We start from the raw sequence: 18,337 nt of genomic DNA, 5'->3' as shown, positions 1-18,337 counted from the left end.
ATAGTCTACATTAATCAAACATTCATGTATCTGCAAACGTGTATATTTATTGACTTATCAATCCAGCTGCTCACATGATCACATCCCTTGCTAGTCAACATTTTATTCATAATTTAATGTGTAATAACCGTTTCATTAATACACATTGATGTACAATCAATGTTTGTGATTTTCATTTGAATTTTGTAAAACAAATACGTGTTACATAAATTTATGTTGAGTAAGTGATAAACTATATAAATAAAGAAGTAAAGTGGAGTAGTATGTTTTGAATTGTCAATACATGAATAAGTCAACAAACTAAGGAGGAAGACAAGAATGAAAACAACTCAAACCAACCAAAATAATTCTCTACTCATTAAGCCTTTTTTTCTCGAGTCTGTTTGAAAAAATGATACTAATATTCCAACTTATATATGTGTGCATTAGACATTATGTAAGTAATAATAGGAAACAATGTGGTTGACCTTGACCCCTTAACTTGAGGTGACCATTACAAGTCATGAAGCTTGCATCTACACACACACACAGAGAGAGATAACAATATACAGACTTCCTCTTCCCATTGCAGCATAAGTTGAAATTTGGAAACATGGCATATTATCTGAATTATTGGTTGATAATTTGCTTCATATCACTTCTTGAAATTCAATCTTGTCTTAGTAGCATTCAAAGAGATGATCAGCCATACAGAACTGCATATCACTTCCAACCTCCCAAGAATTGGATGAATGGTAACAAACTCTTACGATCACACCACTTTTCTTCATGTTTCTTTAATCTTTGGCTAATCTTCATCTTCTTTTTTGGACATGGGACAACTTTGGAATCTCAAGATCCTAATGGTGAGTTTCACAACATAGGAAAACATTACACAGCTCTATGTTGCATCAGTAACAAAATCACACACATATATGTGACAATGTAACTACTAATGAATGAATGGCAGGTCCAATGATATACAAAGGAATCTACCATTTATTCTACCAATACAACCCCAAAGGAGCAGTGTGGGGAAACATAGTTTGGGCACATTCCACATCAAGGGATCTCATCAACTGGACTCCTCACCCCACCGCAATCTCCCCCACCATCCCATCCGACATCAAGGGATGCTGGTCAGGCTCAGCCACGATTCTTTCCAAGGGCAAACCGGTCATTCTCTATACCGGGATCAACTCACAGAACCAGCAAGAACAGAATGTGGCAATACCAAAGAATCTCTCTGATCCAAACCTCATAGAGTGGATTAAGCCATCATACAATCCTGTGATGGCACCAACACAGCAGAACATGATCAATGCCAGCTCATTCAGGGACCCCACCACGGCCTGGCTAGGCCGTGATGGGCGGTGGAGATTGATAGTTGGGAACAAGGTAGGCCGGAGGGGGAGAGCGCTTATGTTTAGGAGTAGGGATTTTGTCCTCTGGACTCAAGCTAAGCACCCATTGTATTCAAGGAGGGGTACCGGCATGTGGGAGTGCCCGGATTTCTATCCAGTTTTAACTAGAGGTGAAGATGGAGTCGACACATCCACGGTTGGGAGAGGGGTCAAGCATGTGTTGAAAGCTAGCATGAATGATGGATTCTTTGACTCTTATGCTATTGGGAGTTACAATCTTGGGAAGGATGTTTTTGTCCGTGAGAGAGGCTCGTTGAGGCTGGACTCGCAGATGAGATATGATCATGGCAAGTTTTATGCTTCAAAGACCTTCTTTGATAGCTCAACAAAGAGGAGGGTCTTGTGGGGTTGGATCAATGAATCCACTGATGCTGCCATTGACATCAGCAAGGGCTGGTCTGGCCTTCAGGTAGATTATTGATTCTTGATTCAAATACCGTTAGTTTATCTCATTTATGCAATTCCCACATTTTTAGGCAATTCCTAGAAAGATCTGGCTTCACAAATCAGGAAAGCAATTGGTGCAATGGCCAGTTAAAGAAATTGAAAAGTTGAGAAAAGGTAAAGTCACCTCTCCCACCAAAGAGCTCAAAGGAGGATCAGTTCTTGAAATATCAGGAGTGACAGCATCTCAGGTACCCCTCTCTCTCTCTCTCTCTCTCTCATACACACACATGAAGTGACAGTGATATTTTTCATGTAGGCCGATGTGGAGATTTCATTTGAGATCTCTACATTCAAGAATGTGGAGGAGCTGGAGCCAAGCATGACTGATCCACAAGAAATTTGTAGTGATGGAGCAGCCAAAGGTGGTGGGGTGGGGCCATTCGGTCTATTAGTATTAGCATCAAAGGATATTCAAGAATACACAGCAGTTTACTTCAGAGTTTTCATAGCCAAAACAAGATATGTTGTGCTCATGTGCAGTGACCAAAGCAGGTATATATATTTTGTCACACTCTAGATCAAGATTTGAGTTAACTTTTGATTTGATTTGTAGGTCTTCGTTGCACCTAGATTACGATAAGCCCATGTATGGAGCCTTCGTTGATGTGGATCCTGTGAAGGAGAAGTTGTCCCTAAGAACTTTGGTGAGTTCTTGCTGTCTTTCTAGTTTAGTGAAGAGGGAGAGAGAGCTTGGATCTTAATGGATTTCTGCAAACTTTTTTTGCTTACCTTTTCACAGATTGATCGTTCGATTGTGGAGAGCTTTGGTGGGGAGGGAAAGGCTTGCATCACAGCTAGAGTTTATCCCTCACTTGCCATTGATGGAGAAGCACATTTGTATGCCTTCAACAACGGGACCAACAGCGTTAAGATCTCGGAACTGGCTGCCTGGAGCATGAAGGCAGCTCAAATCAATTGATGTAAGAACAAGCAAAGATGATGATGTGAAATGGTATGTGCAGCAAATGAAGGTTTCTTGCTGTTCAACAGGAAAGTGCCTCTCTATTTTATGGCATCCCAGAAATGAACAACCTTAGCTTATTCATTGTTGTAGACTAATAATAAGATTGTGATGCTATGAAATGATGAGTTAATTTGCTTTTTTGATGTACGTTCAAATTTCATGATCATCGGAGCTGCAAACTAAGATATAGCGGTTGTAAATTTCCACGACTGGAAATTTCTCCTCCTCATCCAAAAAACAAGTCAAATTCACAGAATTTTTCACCTTTATTAAAGGTCACGAGGCAAAACTTGCTAGTATTTTAAAAATGGACGAACAAAATCGTATTGTTATATTTAGAAACAAGTTTGGACGGGCCAAATTACAATTTTACAAATAAAAAGTCGAAAAAAATACAAATTACAACCCGGGGCTTGGCTACATCTCTGTCATGCTAGAAAAATAGTATAAAAAAAAGTGGACATTTGGACACAATGTTGTAATTACTTAGATATTGGGACAAAAAGTGATGAAAGCAAACTCCACTGGTATATAAATAAATAAAACCTACGGCAAATACCGTTGGTCAGTGTATTGAAGAAGATGAGCAGAAACCATATAGATACATGCTCATGTAACAACTGAAAACTGAATGATTTCACCTAGCAACTAAGGAAAACCAAGGCCACAAAAAACAGAAAAGAGGCAAAGCAAAGGAGTCGAGAGCTCGAAATTGATGGAGACGGATGCACAGAGAACAGAAGTCGGTTTGATGTTCTCTGCCATGCTACTGCTGCTTGCATTCTGGAGGGCGTTCGCCTGGTTGACCTTCCCCAGCTTGTGCTCTGCCGCCTTTCTGTTAGTATAGAAACATCCAACTGATTGATAAATCGTATCGAGTAAATACCAAAATAGACCACAAAAAAAGGCGAAACAATAATCATACCTTATGTGCAGAAGGCTGACAAAGTTTCCAGTGAAATGGTGCGCACAAGAGGGAAAAAATGAGCATACAAGCGAAAATTCTGAAATCTAAACTTGGATTATAAACTTAAAGTTAAGTTACTCACCTTCTTCCTGCTCTTGACTTCCACTTTTTCCTCTTCATCATCCTCATCTTCATCTTCCTCTTCATCTTCGTCTTCTTCATCATCATCCTCATCATCCTCATCCTCATCTGATATTATAAGTTCATCACCTTCACCAGCCTCCCCAGTAAACCATGAAACAGCATGAGGGATAATTTTATCACGAATCGTGGATCTGCAGTGCATAAAAGTATCGGTAAACAAATAACCAATTGCCAACTAGAAAATGATGGCATAGGCAAAATTGATGAGATCCCGTATAGACAAATTTCCACACCTACTGGCTTCATAGTTGCAGTAAAATAGGACAGAAACTTACCCGATGTCATAGTCTTGCTCCATCAGATTTTGGAGTTCTTCAGCCTATTGGGACATATTGCAAATAATAGCAGGAAACGTGAGCATGATTTGAAGAGATTTTAGAGCTTCAGCATCAGATGATAAACCTTACAGGCCCTATAGGGAATGGCCATACATACCTGATCCTCATCGAGATCCTCCTCATCTTCTGGTACCTCTGGTGGATTAAAGAAGTTGAAAAAGCTTTCACACTTTTCAGTCTTAATTATTGGCTTAGCATTTTTGGCCCCCTTCTTTGGTTTTTTCTTTAAAACCTTTTGAGTCAAGCATTTGCCAGGATGCCATTCAATCTCTGTCCTGCAAGAATCAAATGACATTTATAAATAAATTAAGAACCCTGCAAATGAAATGAGGAAAATAAACTAACAAGGGTTCCCAAGGTAAATAAACAAATTACCCAATTGCCTTCTCTAGTATGGGCTCGTCGTCATCAATCATATGATATGTTTTCGTAAGAACAGAATTCTTAAAAAAGGGATTGGTATCAAAGAAGAACTCAAGCTTAAAGCCTTTGGGATCATCAAGCCTAGTCCACTTAATATCCTTAAGATATTTTAGAGCCTCTTCGTCACGTTCTGATATCTGAACAAGGATGTGGATAAGAGCTCAAATGAAGGTAAATTACCAGACCAATCAATAAACATTGTGCACAAATACCAACCTCCTCGGCTAATATCTCATTAGTCTTCATTGCTGTCAGCCAGAAGTCTGGGACACCTTTAACTGAGACAAAGTTTCTACTATCAGTTAAGCCAGTCGCGGAAAACCAAAAGCAAAAAGAAACTAAAGCAGTGCCCGATCAATAACACAGCACAATCTGAACCCTGCTGTACCTTCACTACTTTCAGCAGCCACTCCTTCAACTTCCGCAACACCATTCACAATCTCAAATCGCTGTAGTATTAATAGGAGTGTCAAGACTGCACATGAAAGAAGCAAAGAAAATGGAAAAAGCACTACATGATGCACTTACTTTCGTATAAAAAGGTTCGTAAAGTATCTGGTATTTAGCTTCAAGTGCTGTTCTTTCCTCAGTAAACTTGGCCTCGAGCTCATCGTGTTGATTCTGCAATTACGCTAACATCTTAGACTGACCCCACAATCAGCAGTACAATGTTCGGTATAACGAAAATGAGAACACAAAAAACTACTACAAAAACATCAAAAAACTTGATCCACCACCAACAACCAATGAATAACTTAAATTTCCATCTTTTTTTAATACTCCCGAGTCCCGAGAGCATAAAACATCCACTAAAGTAAATAAACATACATAATCTATAGCAGAATCTACAAGCACGCCATAGACCACACTATAAAAACATCGAAATAAACACACACATGTATCACGAAAAAAACCTGAATATTCTTCAGCGCCTCGACGCGCTTGCGCACTCTAGGCGGAAGTGACTCCATCACGTCGACGTGCTGCTCGGCCAAATCCTGCAGCTTATTCTACAGAACGAAGTCAAAAAGCTTCAATCGCGCCGTACTGTTTTAAAACAGAGTATAAATCAGAAAGGAAAAGTGAGATAATCGCAAACCTTGAGGGCGTTTACTAAACCCGCGCGATCCTCAGCACTCAAAGCTGCAGATAAATTCAAAATTGAAAAAAAAAAAAAAAAAAAAAAAGAGTTAGTCACGAATTCGCAGGAGAGCACACGCAGTAAAGTACGGTGGAGAAAAGAGTGAATCACCGGCGGCGGCGGCGGGGAGAGAGGAGTCCAACTCGGACGTATCGAAGCTGTCTTTGTCGGGATTGCTCATGATGCTGCTGGGGAGAGAAGAGGAGAAGCAAAAATAGAAAATGAAAACCTAGACACACAGAAAAAAAGGGGGAAATTGAAGAGTTAAAGGAGGGAAAAAAGTGCTGTGATTGGACCGCGGCGGATAGCTGGAAATTTATTATAAGTACTAATTATTTATACTTTTAATAATGGCGTGGGTTTTATTATGTTTGGCTTCTTCAACCAAATAAACTCGTGAGTCGTGATTGTTTTAAAATTAGTACGCTCATTCGTGCATCGCACGACGAAATCGAAATTAAATGTCATTTTAAATAAATAAATAAATATAAATATTAAATAAATCAAAACACAAATAAATGAATAATATGTTTAAAATAAAATATCAATTACTCAATAAAATCTCCAATTTAAAAACATAATTTTTAACTATGTAAAATGTAATGATAATTATAGATATTAAATATATTTAAAATTATTTGATAATGAAAATTAATATACACATTATTATTATAGATCATTCCACATAATAATAAATAAATAAATAAATATTTTCATACACGAACATAAAATAAAAAAGTTGTAAAACTTTACAAAAAGAAAAAAAAAATATTTTAAAATTTTAATAACCTATTCGTTTTAAATTCGATTTCAATGATTTTTATAATATATTAAAGATCTTGTTATGAACTTAAATTTAAGATGTATATTGAATATATTTTCATAAATCAAATTTAATGATATTTAGAAAAAAAAATTAAAATTATAAAAAAAGAGAAAAAAAAATAATTAAAAAAATGATGGGAGAAGAGAGAGAAAATAGAGGGAAAAACTCATCTTTTATAGATTATATAGATTTTAGTATTTTAGTTCGATTCAATAAGTATCTCAAATAAATTTAAATACTGTATTTTATACACTCTCCGTCTCTCAAACATATTTCTCTCTTTTTATTATTTTGGTTTGTCCCCATAATATTTTTCTAACCAATTTTTAAAAATAATTTCACTAATTATTACTTTTAAAATTTCACCTTTTATGAGACTCATTTTTCATTTTCACTAACTATTAATTTATATTAAAATTCGTGTCATCCTTATTTAGAAAGATGTTTGAGACGAAGGGAATAATTTAAAGTTTAGTTGAATGAAAATTTAAATATATTTTAGTTCAACTCAATAGATATTTTTTTTGAAGTTACAAAAGGTATTTGAATACAATCAATTATGCAACCCGCACGTAGACGAGACCTCAACACCACTCAACGGTGGTAAAACATCACCGCTCGCAGGCTAGTCGCACGTAGACGAGAACGCCCCTGCGCACGTAGACGAGACACCGCTCGCAGGCTAGTCGCACGTAGACGAGAACGCCCCTGCGCACGTAGATGAGACCTCAACACCACTCAACGGTGGTAAAACATCACCGCTCGCATGCTAGTCGCACGTAGACGAGAACGCCCCTGCGTGTGGGACCACGACACCAAACAATGTAAAACAACAACAATACATCACCACATAAAATGGAAAAAAAATGAAAAAACATCTCCGCCAAGCGAGATTGAACTCAAGATTTCTCACAAATGAGAGTTTTTAGATGCCTCAACTTTACCACTAGAACAATGCCTCATCGACGACTCAATAGATAATTAAACAAGCTTGAGTAAAATTTTCAAAGTTCGACGACTTTTAAGGCATGCTCGGATAATTAATTATATGTTCAGCTCGACTCATTTACAACTCTCGTTTGTTATTGTAAATGGAATGGTCATCACTTAATATTTTCGAAGATCATAAATCTCCATGTATTAATAATTTTATATTAAGGGATTGATTCGGGTTGCTTCAAACTAGGGGTGGGACGGTACGGTATACCTTATTAAATCGACCATACCTTATACCTTACCTTTACCTCCGGTATGAAGAAAATTCATACATTTACCTTACCTTTACCTACGGTATACCTTAGTTCGGTATACCTTAAGTACGGTATGGAGAATATACAAAACCTTTACCGTACCTTTATTTCGGTATACCTTACCGAATTTCGGTATACCGTATTTTCACGGTATACCGCACTTTAACGGTATACCAAAATAATCGGTATTACCGAAATTGAAAAAATTCAATACAGTAAAAAATTGATAACTTATTTATTTAAAACATGTTTAGATAATGAATAATATTTAACAAATATAATAATGACATAATAGTTATATCAAATTGTATAACTCATAGAAGTATATAATTTTATCATATTTATAGTCTCATACTTATATATTCATAAATTATATAATAAATTATATTTATGTTATAAGTTGGGTATAATTTAGTTTAGAAAAATAATCATAATTATATATACTATACAATATAACTATGTAACTCATGTCACATGATTATGATAATAAAACTATATATGTTATTATATATATAAACAACACTATCATATAATTATAAGATACTTATATTATTTGATTATATCTATAATCTCGTACTTACATATTCATATATTATATAATATGTTGTATTAATGTTGCAAGTTAGATGTAATTTCTTTAAGAAAATTATTCATATACTATACAAAATAACAAAATTAATATTGTCTACATCTCAAATCTCATCAATTAAACTTCAACAAAAGCAAATTCAAATATTATATTATAATTGTGTTACAATATCAATATAAATAATTCAATTATATTAAATTATAAATTATATGTAACTTATAACATCTATATAATTTACTATATATTACATGAATGCATACAAGCATGAGAATATAAATATCATCAAATGATATAAAAGTGAATAAAATATAATATAGTATGTTAGTTATATATTATAACCATACTATAATATCAAAATAAACAATTTTATTTTATTGTATGACTTATACTATATACCATATTTTATTTGTTTTTGTATCATTTGATGATATTTATAAATTCATGTACAATTGATTATATTCACATAATATAGATTATATACATCATTTTATAAAATTTATAAATATTTTTAAAAATATAAACATAAAAATATATATTATATTTTAAAACTATAGATTTTGATACGATATATACCGCGAATTTCGGTATACCAATATATACGGACAACTGCGGTATATCAGAATAAGGTATTGTACCTTATTACCGGTATATACCGAATATTAAGGTATACCAGAAGAAGATATGATACCGCATCACTGGTATATACAGTAATATTCGGTATACCAATAATACGGTATCATACCGTGTTCCGGTATATACCTTTAATACGGTATTTATTGATTTTTCCGGTATATACCGCGGTATCGGTATACACCGGTATACCCCGGTATCTGGAAAATCCATACCTTTACTTTACCGTAAATCTTCGGTACGGTATCATACCTTACCAAAAAAATCGGTATACCTTTAATTCGGTATTTTACGGTACGATATGACCGATATACCGAGTTTTCGGTATATTTTTCCAGCCCTACTTCAAACACAGGAAGGGGGGGGGGGAATTGATTCGTGTTATTTTATTATGTAAATGTTATTACGGCAATACAAAATCAATTTAACACTAATAAGATACTATGAGAATCCAAATAAAAAAAATGATGACAAAAATTTGAGTACAACATATTACATCATACAATATGATCGATTCGCAGCATGGAGCTTCGATTTAGACTTTACGCTATTATGTTGCACCCAAGACAACTTCTAAGATTACAAAATATTTTAAGTTCTTATATTTGACACAACACGATAATATATAAGTATAATTATTTAAAAGCACAATTGTCTTAAAAAATAAAAATAATATGTGCCAATGCACAATGAGATAATTATAAAAATCTCGGAATGTATACAATACATAAGAAAATAAATAATTTTAACTTACCAACTTAGATAGTGTGCGTGTGTTGGCCTAGTGGTAGGAGGTTCGAGTCATCCGTTGCGCGGTCTTTAAAATTTCTTTATTTATTTATGTAATTTATCAAAAAATAAAATAAAATTATCAACTTAAATACTAATGTTGCGAAGATCCTAATTTACCTATCTTTGTAGACAACTTATTACTTAAGCTGGTTTTCAGAGTTTTAGCTTATTATTTGAAGTTTAGTATTTGAAAAATAAATTATTATTATCCCACAATTAACATCTTATTATAAGAGACTTTAACATAAAAATTATCTTATGAAACCGAACCAAACTATAAAAAAATCAATTAAATTGGATCGAACTGATAATTTCAATTCAATTCGATTTGCATTTTAAAATTATATTTGAGTTGTTTATAAAAAAAATATAGATTTCAATTTGCTCATATACTCCCTCTCTCCCACGAATCTTGACACGTTTTCTTTTTTGGGCCGTCCCACGAATCTTGACACATTTCCAAATAAGATAATTTTTTTCTTCTACTTTATCACTTTTATTATTTTCTCTTTCATACTTTATCACTTTTATCATCTTCTCTCTCCTACTTTATCAATTTTATATTTTATTAACTATACACTTAAAACATTAATCTATAATTTCTTAATTTTCGTGCTAAAATCAAACGTATCAAAATTCGTGGAACAGAGAGAATATTTGTTTTCACAGATATTGGGGCACTAAAAAGTCCAAAGAAGAGTAAATTGGCCCAGTAAGAAGCCCAAACAAAAATAAGCTTTGCTTAATATAAAAGCTGAGAAAAAGAGAATCGAAAACTAAAAAATATTTCCCTGTAAAATCAGGACGGGAAAAAATTGAATTCCGTCGAAAGAAGAGAAAGGGAGCAGCTAGGGTTTCAACACCCCCAAATTTCTCGAAAACGACACCGCAGCGGGGAGCTCTCCTCCACCTCCATCGTCACCAGCTTCAACAAATAGTGAATTTCTAGCTAGCTATCGAGTTAGGTAATTTGTTCAGGTCTTTGTTTAGGGTTCCCCTGAAAAAATGGGGGCAACTGTAAAAAGGAGTGAAGAAATTATGGAAGAACAATATTCTCTATTTTGCTGGTTCTTTTTAAATTTTTCTTCTTTTGTATAGGTAGGAAATAGAACAGAATGGATTATGGTGTGCCTGACCAAAACGTCGCCGTTTACGGCGAAGATGAACCGCAGTATGAAGGGCATTACGACGCAGAAGAGGGGAACTACGGTTCAATTGATAACATAGATGATAGTGCAGGCATAAAGCATGATTCTTCGTCGTCTGCAGGGTTAGTTTGTGTTAGCTTAGTCTTGTGTCCGTTAGGTCTCAAAACATGTTAGAATTCAAAATGCTTTGATTAGTTTGGTATTGTTGTTGTATTATGAGGGGTGGTGAGATCGAGGGTTTGGGTTCGATCCCCAAGAAAAATAAAGAGGATGAAGAAATTCTAGTAACTGTTGGTTTTTTTGTTGTGATAGAAAACTTTTCGTCGGCGGCATTGCTTGGGAGACTTCTGAAGGTAAGAATACGTATCTACTTTTCTCCATTTTGGTTGCTCGTTAAAAGATTTTATATCTCATGATTAGAGGAGAGAGAGTTGATGCATTCTTCTTCATATATGTGCATATCATTCACTGCATTGTGAGATTTTCCTGATTGCGTGCCCTCAAATATTTTCTGCCCTTTATGGAAACTCTGCCTCTGAGTTGTTTATAGTATATTTATAGTAAAGTGTCCAGTTGAGAGTAGAAAGCTTGCAAAGGATTGGAATTTGCAAGTTCAGTAAATTTATTGTAAAGTGCTCAGTTGAAAGTAAAAACATTTTCCTTGTGATTTATTTATTTCAGAGTATGATAATTATAATAATCATGATTATGGTTGCTGATTTTGAGTTTGGATAGCTCTTGTAGATGTTTTCCCTCATAATGCGACAACTTTTCCTTCTAAGTGTTGCTGAAGATTTAGATTATAAAAGTTTGCATGCTGTTGCAAAGTTGTCTTCGATTGTCTTTATATCTCATGTTTGTGTGCATCTTTATTTTAGTATGTGTACTATCAGAGATCATAAGCTTGTTGATCCCATTGGTGTCACATCTAAGTATTTTAGATGGATTTGGAATTCAGTAGTTGCCAAAATATTTGAAGAAACAGCCTTGAAATGAATACTAAAGAATCTGTAATGTATTGCAATTTGAATTTTTTCATACAAAATCAATGAACATGTATTAAATTCTTCAGCTTAATGCGGCATTGGTTATTTAAAATCATATTTCAATTTTTTAATAGATATAATGTGGGTCCATGGCAGCTTGATAATGCTAAAAAATGCAGTAATATATATCTTCTATGAGTGCAATGCAAGTAAGCTATCAACTCATATACATGTCTATAAATTTGTATATTGGGATTGGGAATACTATATCCATTATTAAGCTAGTGGTTCTGCTATCGTGCTAATTATTAGAAATAGATGGATAATAGCAACAATTCAAACCTCAGAAATCGCACTTAGTCATGACTTAGTTGCATGGATGCAGCATATACTATTACGAGACTCAAAATTACACCTACCACTTCTGCTGAGGGCATTATGTTCCTGTTAGTTATGCTTGGATTCTTATCATGGTGGACAAAGCAATCTTTCTATTACCTAGTGCTATTGGATTTGAGTCTGAAGTAGCATCCCAGAAGACTATTTACGCTTATATGTTTTGGGCACTATCCTTTGCAGATTCCTTCAACAGGTATTTTAGCAAGTATGGGGAAATTACAGATTCTGTGATAATGTTGGACAAAATCTCAGGAAGACCTCGTGGTTTTGGATTTGTAACTTTTGCCGATCCAGAAGTTGCTGACAAGGTTTTGCAGGAAGAACATATCATTGATGGTAGAGCGGTAAGAATTCCTTAATAATCAAAATGAGATCATCTAGTTTTTTATTGGAAACAGTCTCCTTGTGACCTTACTTTTGCACTTACAAAACAGGTTGAAGTGAAGAGAACAGTCCCTAGAGAGGACATGCAAGGTAGAGGAGGAGTGTCAAAGACAAGGAAAATATTTGTGGGTGGCCTTCCATTGTCATTAAGTGAAGGTAATTCTTACGTGACATAATTTATTCTTGTTCTTTCTATAGAATATCAAACTTTTTGTTGACCAAATTTCTGATGATGCTGTATTGTAGATGATTTGAGGGATTATTTCTCTTCATATGGTAACATTGTCGAGCACCAAATTATGTTGGACCACAAAACTAATCGGTCAAGGGGCTTTGGATTTGTGACCTTTGAAAGTGAAGATGCTGTAGAAAAAATATTCTCTGATGGTCGTATGCATGAACTTGGTGGAAAGCAGGTGAGTCTATGATCTCCTGTATTGTTGCACTTAAGGTCTGGCAAGGCAACTTATCATCTTATATTAAAATTGACAGGTCGAGATAAAGAAGGCCGAGCCAAAGAGATCAGGGTTTGATAATTCAAATGAAGGTCGGTTTCGTCGTGGAAGTAGCAGTTCAAGATCTTCTGGCAATTTTGCTGGTGGTTCAGAAGGTTTTGGTGGTGGCTATGGTGGAAAAATGGGAAGAGGAGGTTATGGTGGTTATGGAAGCTACGGTGGCTACGGTGGGTATGGAAACTTCCCTGGAAATTATGCTGGTGGAGCTTCAGGATTTTATGCTGCTGCAGCAGCAGGATATGGTGGATATGGTTATGGTTACGGATATGGTGGACCGATGTATGGCGGTGGTGCATTTGCAAGTGGTGGATTTGGGGCTCCCGTTGGTTACGGTGGAGTTGCTGGATACGGTGTAGGTAAAGGCTATGGTGGCGGCCCGGGTGGTGGATATGATGGCAGTAAAGGCTTTGGAGGTAGCAGCAGCGGTGGTAGTGGAGGGTATGGCCCCGTAAAAGGTTATGGAGGTGGTGCTGGTGGCGGCGGGAGTGCGGGTGGAGGGGGGGGAGCCAGTGCTGGTGGATATGGAGGTGCCAGTGGCAAAGGATACAGCAATGGCAACGGCAACAGCACAAGCGGCCGGTTCCACCCCTACCGGAAATGAGCCCTGCTGAACTTTTAGAGGTAGATGTTCTGATTTTTCGAAGTGTAGGACTGATCTGCTAAGAAAAGCTGCTTTTTTATTTTTTAAGTTGGTAGTGTTTTTACTTATACTTGAATTATGGTGCCACTCGATAGCTGTAATTTTCTGATCCTGGGATTATTATTTTCCACCTTGTAAAGCTTGTTATCTTTACAGGATTATTGTTGTGCTTAGCATAATCTGTTTCTTTGTGGTAGTTTGTTTAGGCAACTTTTCAGAGCTTGATTTTGGGAGCATATTAATTCTCTTATATACAAGCGTCAATCAATTCATTTTTTTAACACTTTTCCTGTTTCCCTTTAAGAAATGGTGGATCCTATTGTTGCGTGCTGCATAATTAATGAGTTGGTGTAATATATGTATATATGAATATTTTGTTCAAATTTCCTAATTTGTTATACTTGCTACTTAAGTTCTAGTATGTCTTAATAATCAGAAAATGTATCTTATTATGTTAAGGTTTGTGTTTGAATTGAAGTTTTTGGAGATTAAATGCGATACAATTCGTCTTCATGCTTACTATGCTATGGTTGAGCAAAACAGTTGTATTATGTGTTTGTATAAAATCTTTGTTATTCACTTTGTCCTTTAAAATTGTGATGCTGGTGTATCTTTAACCTTATTGGTGTGTAATACTTCATTCGTCCACAAAAAATAGTCTTATAAAGAGACAGATATGAGTTTTAATAAAAATATAACTCCAGTTAAATGTATTGTTAGTGAAAAAATAGGCCACTTATAAAGTACTAAAGTAGTGATAATAATGATAGTTAATTATTGTGGGTGAAGAAAATAAGCACACCATGTGATAGAAATTTTTTAAAAATGAAAAGAAATTATAAAAATAAATTATTTTATGCAAACGGATAAAGTATTTATAAAAAATTCAACATTTAATTGCACGGTACAATGCCTTTTGTCACACCAAATCCAATATTTGGTGTATTTTTAGCTTTTATTTGAGTATTAAAATTCGTGTCTTTTCAAATCACACCATATTTTTTGTTAACGGAAGAAGGAAGTGTTAAGTAAAATACTCCATGTACTATCTCTGTATTAAGTAGAAACTTTTAGGAGGTAGGGGCACGAGTTTTGTGATGAAATTGTTGAGCCTGTTAAGAGCGATGAAAATGTGTTGTAATTAATATTTATAAATACATAACTAAAGTATCCAACTAGTAATTTAAAAAAAAAAATTAAGCACATGGTGTATGCTTAGAATATACAAAGCACATTTAAAATATTTTAAAAGATGTTTAACCTTGTTTGGACTTTTCTGTTATAGACATACATGACTCAAAATATATCCTAAAACATGATATTCACGAAAAAAAAAATGTTATGAACATTGGCTATAATTACTATATTAAGTATTATTCCAACAATAAAACATTAGTGAAAAAATAAGTATTAAAGTTAATAAGCATGATAAGATGCTTATCTTTTTGCGGTAAAAGGCGAATTTAAAAGTGAAAATTTTTCACTAGCATTTAGTTCATTCATAATTTCATACATATATATATGAATGATCAAATGTAAACGTTTTTTTTTTGTTTTGAGGCGAATGTAAACGTTTTTCTTAATAGTTCCTGAAATTTAATCTGCATCAATGAATTATGTCTAATCTACAGTTGATATATAAAGAAGCGTTAATTCGCATTAAAACCCTTAAAATAAAATTCGCATAGAAACCAATCTTGACAATTTATTTAGCAAAAATCAACGTTTAAATTGTTTATTCCAATTTCATCTCTATATATAGTGAGAGAGAGATAAAAAGAGACAACGTTATAGTTTGTTCAATTAAGATCCAGATCATAATTACGAGTAGCACAATATGGAGACATTCCCATTCTAAATTTCCTAAACTTCACTAGAAGCATAATTGTAGCATTTGAATTCTGATTATGATCAAAATGGCGTATTGATTGATCATTACACAAATCTCCCTGCAAACACTACCGAATGGGCCTCCGCCACGTGGTGTGCTGTACAATCACCTCTGACGACCTCACGCGCCACTGTGGGCGGTCTTTTTCACGCTCCAGTCAAAAAGTGTTTTTATTATTGTAGATTCGGTTCGGGCGGTGGGGCCCACTGCCCTAACTCTTTTGAATTCGTCGCACAGATATTTGATAGAAATAAAAAAAGCTACTATTAAATGGAGTAGGTGTAGATATAAAATAAAATAAAATGAATTTGGACAAGGAATGAGGATATGGTTGGATTTCCTGAAAATGGGGGATATGTTTGGGGAATAAACAACCCATTTTTTCTTACAAAAAAAATGTATACTTTTTTTGGTTATTTTGACGGTTGAAAGTCTTAGTGAATTTATAATTTAAATTTGTTAGAGAAATAGGGTTGAAGAAACTTCACTTTTAATGATGTTGACTATAATAAATAATTTCAAACTTTATAACATATTTTTAAAATTTAATGTAGATATTTTTGTCTTTATTATTATCGTTATTATTACTTTCTTCATCCCACAAAAAGTGACCATTTTCTTTTGAGCACGGAGATTAAAAAATGGATTGTTATGTTTTAATTAAGTGTGGTATATCAAAATTAATGAGTTAATTAAGACTTCCTTCAACATAACTTCTTCTTCGTCTCACTGCATCTTTTCCAATTTCTGTGTGAATACAAGAAATTCTTCTCACTTTTTCCAGCGAGGCCGACATTACCACCCCCTTTTTCTCTTTCTTCTTTGACAGCCTCAATGAAGGCCGCCGCCTTCTTATCTCTCTCTCTTCGCCCGTTCTCAGTTGGGCAACAGCGGCAGAGCCGTTGTCGTGCCCTAGCCTCCACTATCAGATCTAGACATTCACGCCGCCTCTTTTCTCAGCGATGGCGGAGACGCTGCCGCCTTTCTCTACTCACGACACCCCCGGTGCCCCTGCTTATCTCTGCTTTACAACGACAACGGCTCACCGTGCCGTTGCCACTGGAAGCAAAAACTTCTGGCTTAATCTCTCACCCTCACCCTTCCGACTTTATCTCTCACCCTCACCCATATCTCGTGCCTCTCCATAAGCCACGGCGACCGCCTCTCACCCTCCCTGACGACGACGTGGCAGACGACCAAAGCGCCGCCAACCGGAGCCCTAGGCCCCCAAATCGTGGCTCGAGGCTTCGATTTTCAGCGACCACACGATGAAGGCCACTGCCGTCGATTCCAGACGACCAAAGCACCGCCGACTCTTTCGATTTCCGGCGGATAGAGTGAGAGACGAGAGAATGAAATGAAAACCTTTGAAGTGTTGGATAGAATAGAGAATGTATGCTTAAATTAGGAGCTTAATGAAACTTAATCTAATGGGGTTAATTAAGTCCAAATCTTTACTATTTTAGAAAGTGATTATTTTTAGTGGGACAAATCAAAATAGAAAGGTGACCACTTTATTGAGACGAAGGGAGCATTATTTAATTAAGAATATTTTCAATGATACTTCCTTTTGCACTATTCTCACTCGTCTATGCAAGTATTGCTCCAACACATAACAATAAGGTCCCTGAAAAAATAATGTGTTTGCTTTTAACTACAGCATGTATGAGTCAATTACATATACTATATATCAGATCAAAATATGATAGGAATTTCGAGTTATATATAATCTTCATTGCGCAAACCAAACTTACACATGCTACATTAATTATATATTAACTAGTTCTTTATAACAATTTATTCTCGATTTAAACCGTCGATTTCCATTTCTGGTATTTATTTACTTCAACATAAAGTAGTTTAGAAATCGGAGAGATGTGATATTTAACGGAAGCTGTATACATCGCAGCATTTATGATAAGCAAAAAAAGGAGTAATTACTTGAAAGAAAGAGAGTAATTAATAGTTGTACATTGAATTTCAAGAGCTTCATGGTATGGTACATTTGTGCCCACATAACATGATTTTGCCCCCTTATAATATACTCCATTATTTTCAACGTCTCATTTATTGTTGAGTACGAAATAAGTCGTACGCTAATTTGTTTTTCCAACTTTTTTTTAATTAATTTTTTCATTTTTTTTAGTAAAACATTAACCATGACGACAAAGGTTCTAACTTTTAATCTTTCAAGTATTACATATATATACATGAAAATAGAAATTATGAAAAAAGGCTCATACATTATATGTGTGTGTGTCTGTTAATTTAATAACCATGACCACAAAGGTTCATATATATATATACGTGCTAATATATCAAAGTACCCACTTTCTTATAATTATAACAAAAATAAATTTTACCCACTCAAATTAAAACTTAAAATTTCAAAATCCACTCTATATGTATATATATGTGTGTGTGTGTGTCAATTTAATAGAAATTATGAAAAAATTAAAT

General features: G+C 34.8%; 3 protein-coding genes across 5 annotated transcripts; 2 read left to right on the top strand and 1 right to left on the bottom strand.

Annotated features, from left to right (window-relative positions):
* Window positions 1-270: 270 nt before the first annotated feature.
* LOC130991362 (beta-fructofuranosidase, insoluble isoenzyme CWINV1-like) lies at window positions 271-2,961 on the top strand. 2 transcript variants are annotated; one of them, XM_057915542.1, is made up of 6 exons: window positions 271-734; window positions 950-1,812; window positions 1,880-2,038; window positions 2,107-2,342; window positions 2,404-2,494; window positions 2,590-2,961. In XM_057915542.1, exons 1-6 carry the CDS (start codon window positions 593-595, stop codon window positions 2,767-2,769), a joined length of 1,671 nt encoding a protein of 556 aa, XP_057771525.1. In that variant the 5' UTR covers window positions 271-592; the 3' UTR covers window positions 2,770-2,961. The 2 variants fall into 2 exon arrangements, with proteins under 2 accessions (XP_057771525.1, XP_057771517.1); XM_057915534.1 differs by having other exon boundaries at window positions 271-845.
* Window positions 2,962-3,323: 362 nt separating this feature from the next.
* On the bottom strand, window positions 3,324-6,209 carry LOC130991354 (nucleosome assembly protein 1;4-like). Its single transcript, XM_057915525.1, has 12 exons — window positions 5,939-6,209; window positions 5,786-5,829; window positions 5,601-5,696; window positions 5,215-5,307; window positions 5,075-5,135; window positions 4,903-4,964; window positions 4,639-4,823; window positions 4,361-4,538; window positions 4,201-4,244; window positions 3,864-4,056; window positions 3,740-3,754; window positions 3,324-3,649 (listed from the first exon to the last, which is right to left on the bottom strand). The coding sequence occupies exons 1-12, from the start codon at window positions 6,006-6,008 to the stop codon at window positions 3,581-3,583; spliced, it is 1,110 nt and encodes a 369-aa protein (XP_057771508.1). The 5' UTR covers window positions 6,009-6,209; the 3' UTR covers window positions 3,324-3,580.
* A 4,474-nt stretch (window positions 6,210-10,683) lies between these two features.
* Window positions 10,684-14,159, top strand: LOC130991343 (uncharacterized). 2 transcript variants are annotated; one of them, XM_057915503.1, is made up of 7 exons: window positions 10,684-10,879; window positions 11,013-11,184; window positions 11,375-11,415; window positions 12,628-12,791; window positions 12,882-12,987; window positions 13,078-13,247; window positions 13,324-14,159. In XM_057915503.1, the coding sequence occupies exons 2-7, from the start codon at window positions 11,030-11,032 to the stop codon at window positions 13,945-13,947; spliced, it is 1,260 nt and encodes a 419-aa protein (XP_057771486.1). In that variant the 5' UTR covers window positions 10,684-10,879; window positions 11,013-11,029; the 3' UTR covers window positions 13,948-14,159. The 2 variants fall into 2 exon arrangements, with proteins under 2 accessions (XP_057771486.1, XP_057771496.1); XM_057915513.1 differs by having other exon boundaries at window positions 10,684-11,184.
* The last annotated feature ends 4,178 nt before the right edge of the window (window positions 14,160-18,337 follow it).

Source organism: Salvia miltiorrhiza, chromosome 1 (assembly GCF_028751815.1).
Source record: "Salvia miltiorrhiza cultivar Shanhuang (shh) chromosome 1, IMPLAD_Smil_shh, whole genome shotgun sequence".
NCBI classification, from domain to species: domain Eukaryota; kingdom Viridiplantae; phylum Streptophyta; class Magnoliopsida; order Lamiales; family Lamiaceae; genus Salvia; species Salvia miltiorrhiza.
This window is presented reverse-complemented; position numbering and strand designations above follow the sequence as displayed.

Excerpts from the sequence above, each read along its gene's own strand:
- LOC130991362 (XM_057915534.1), top strand. The coding sequence starts at position 593 with ATGGCATATTATCTGAATTATTGGTTGATAATTTGCTTCATATCACTT. Across the intron at positions 846-949 it reads GGAATCTCAAGATCCTAATG|GTCCAATGATATACAAAGGA; the intron begins GTGAGTTTCACA and ends AATGAATGGCAG. Across the intron at positions 2,039-2,106 it reads CAGGAGTGACAGCATCTCAG|GCCGATGTGGAGATTTCATT; the intron begins GTACCCCTCTCT and ends TTTTTCATGTAG.
- LOC130991354 (XM_057915525.1), bottom strand. The coding sequence starts at position 6,008 with ATGAGCAATCCCGACAAAGACAGCTTCGATACGTCCGAGTTGGACTCC. Across the intron at positions 5,308-5,600 it reads AGGCGCTGAAGAATATTCAG|AATCAACACGATGAGCTCGA; the intron begins GTTTTTTTCGTG and ends GCGTAATTGCAG. Across the intron at positions 4,539-4,638 it reads ATACTAGAGAAGGCAATTGG|GACAGAGATTGAATGGCATC; the intron begins GTAATTTGTTTA and ends TGATTCTTGCAG.
- LOC130991343 (XM_057915503.1), top strand. The coding sequence starts at position 11,030 with ATGGATTATGGTGTGCCTGACCAAAACGTCGCCGTTTACGGCGAAGAT. Across the intron at positions 11,185-11,374 it reads GATTCTTCGTCGTCTGCAGG|AAAACTTTTCGTCGGCGGCA; the intron begins GTTAGTTTGTGT and ends TTGTTGTGATAG. Across the intron at positions 11,416-12,627 it reads TGCTTGGGAGACTTCTGAAG|ATTCCTTCAACAGGTATTTT; the intron begins GTAAGAATACGT and ends TATCCTTTGCAG.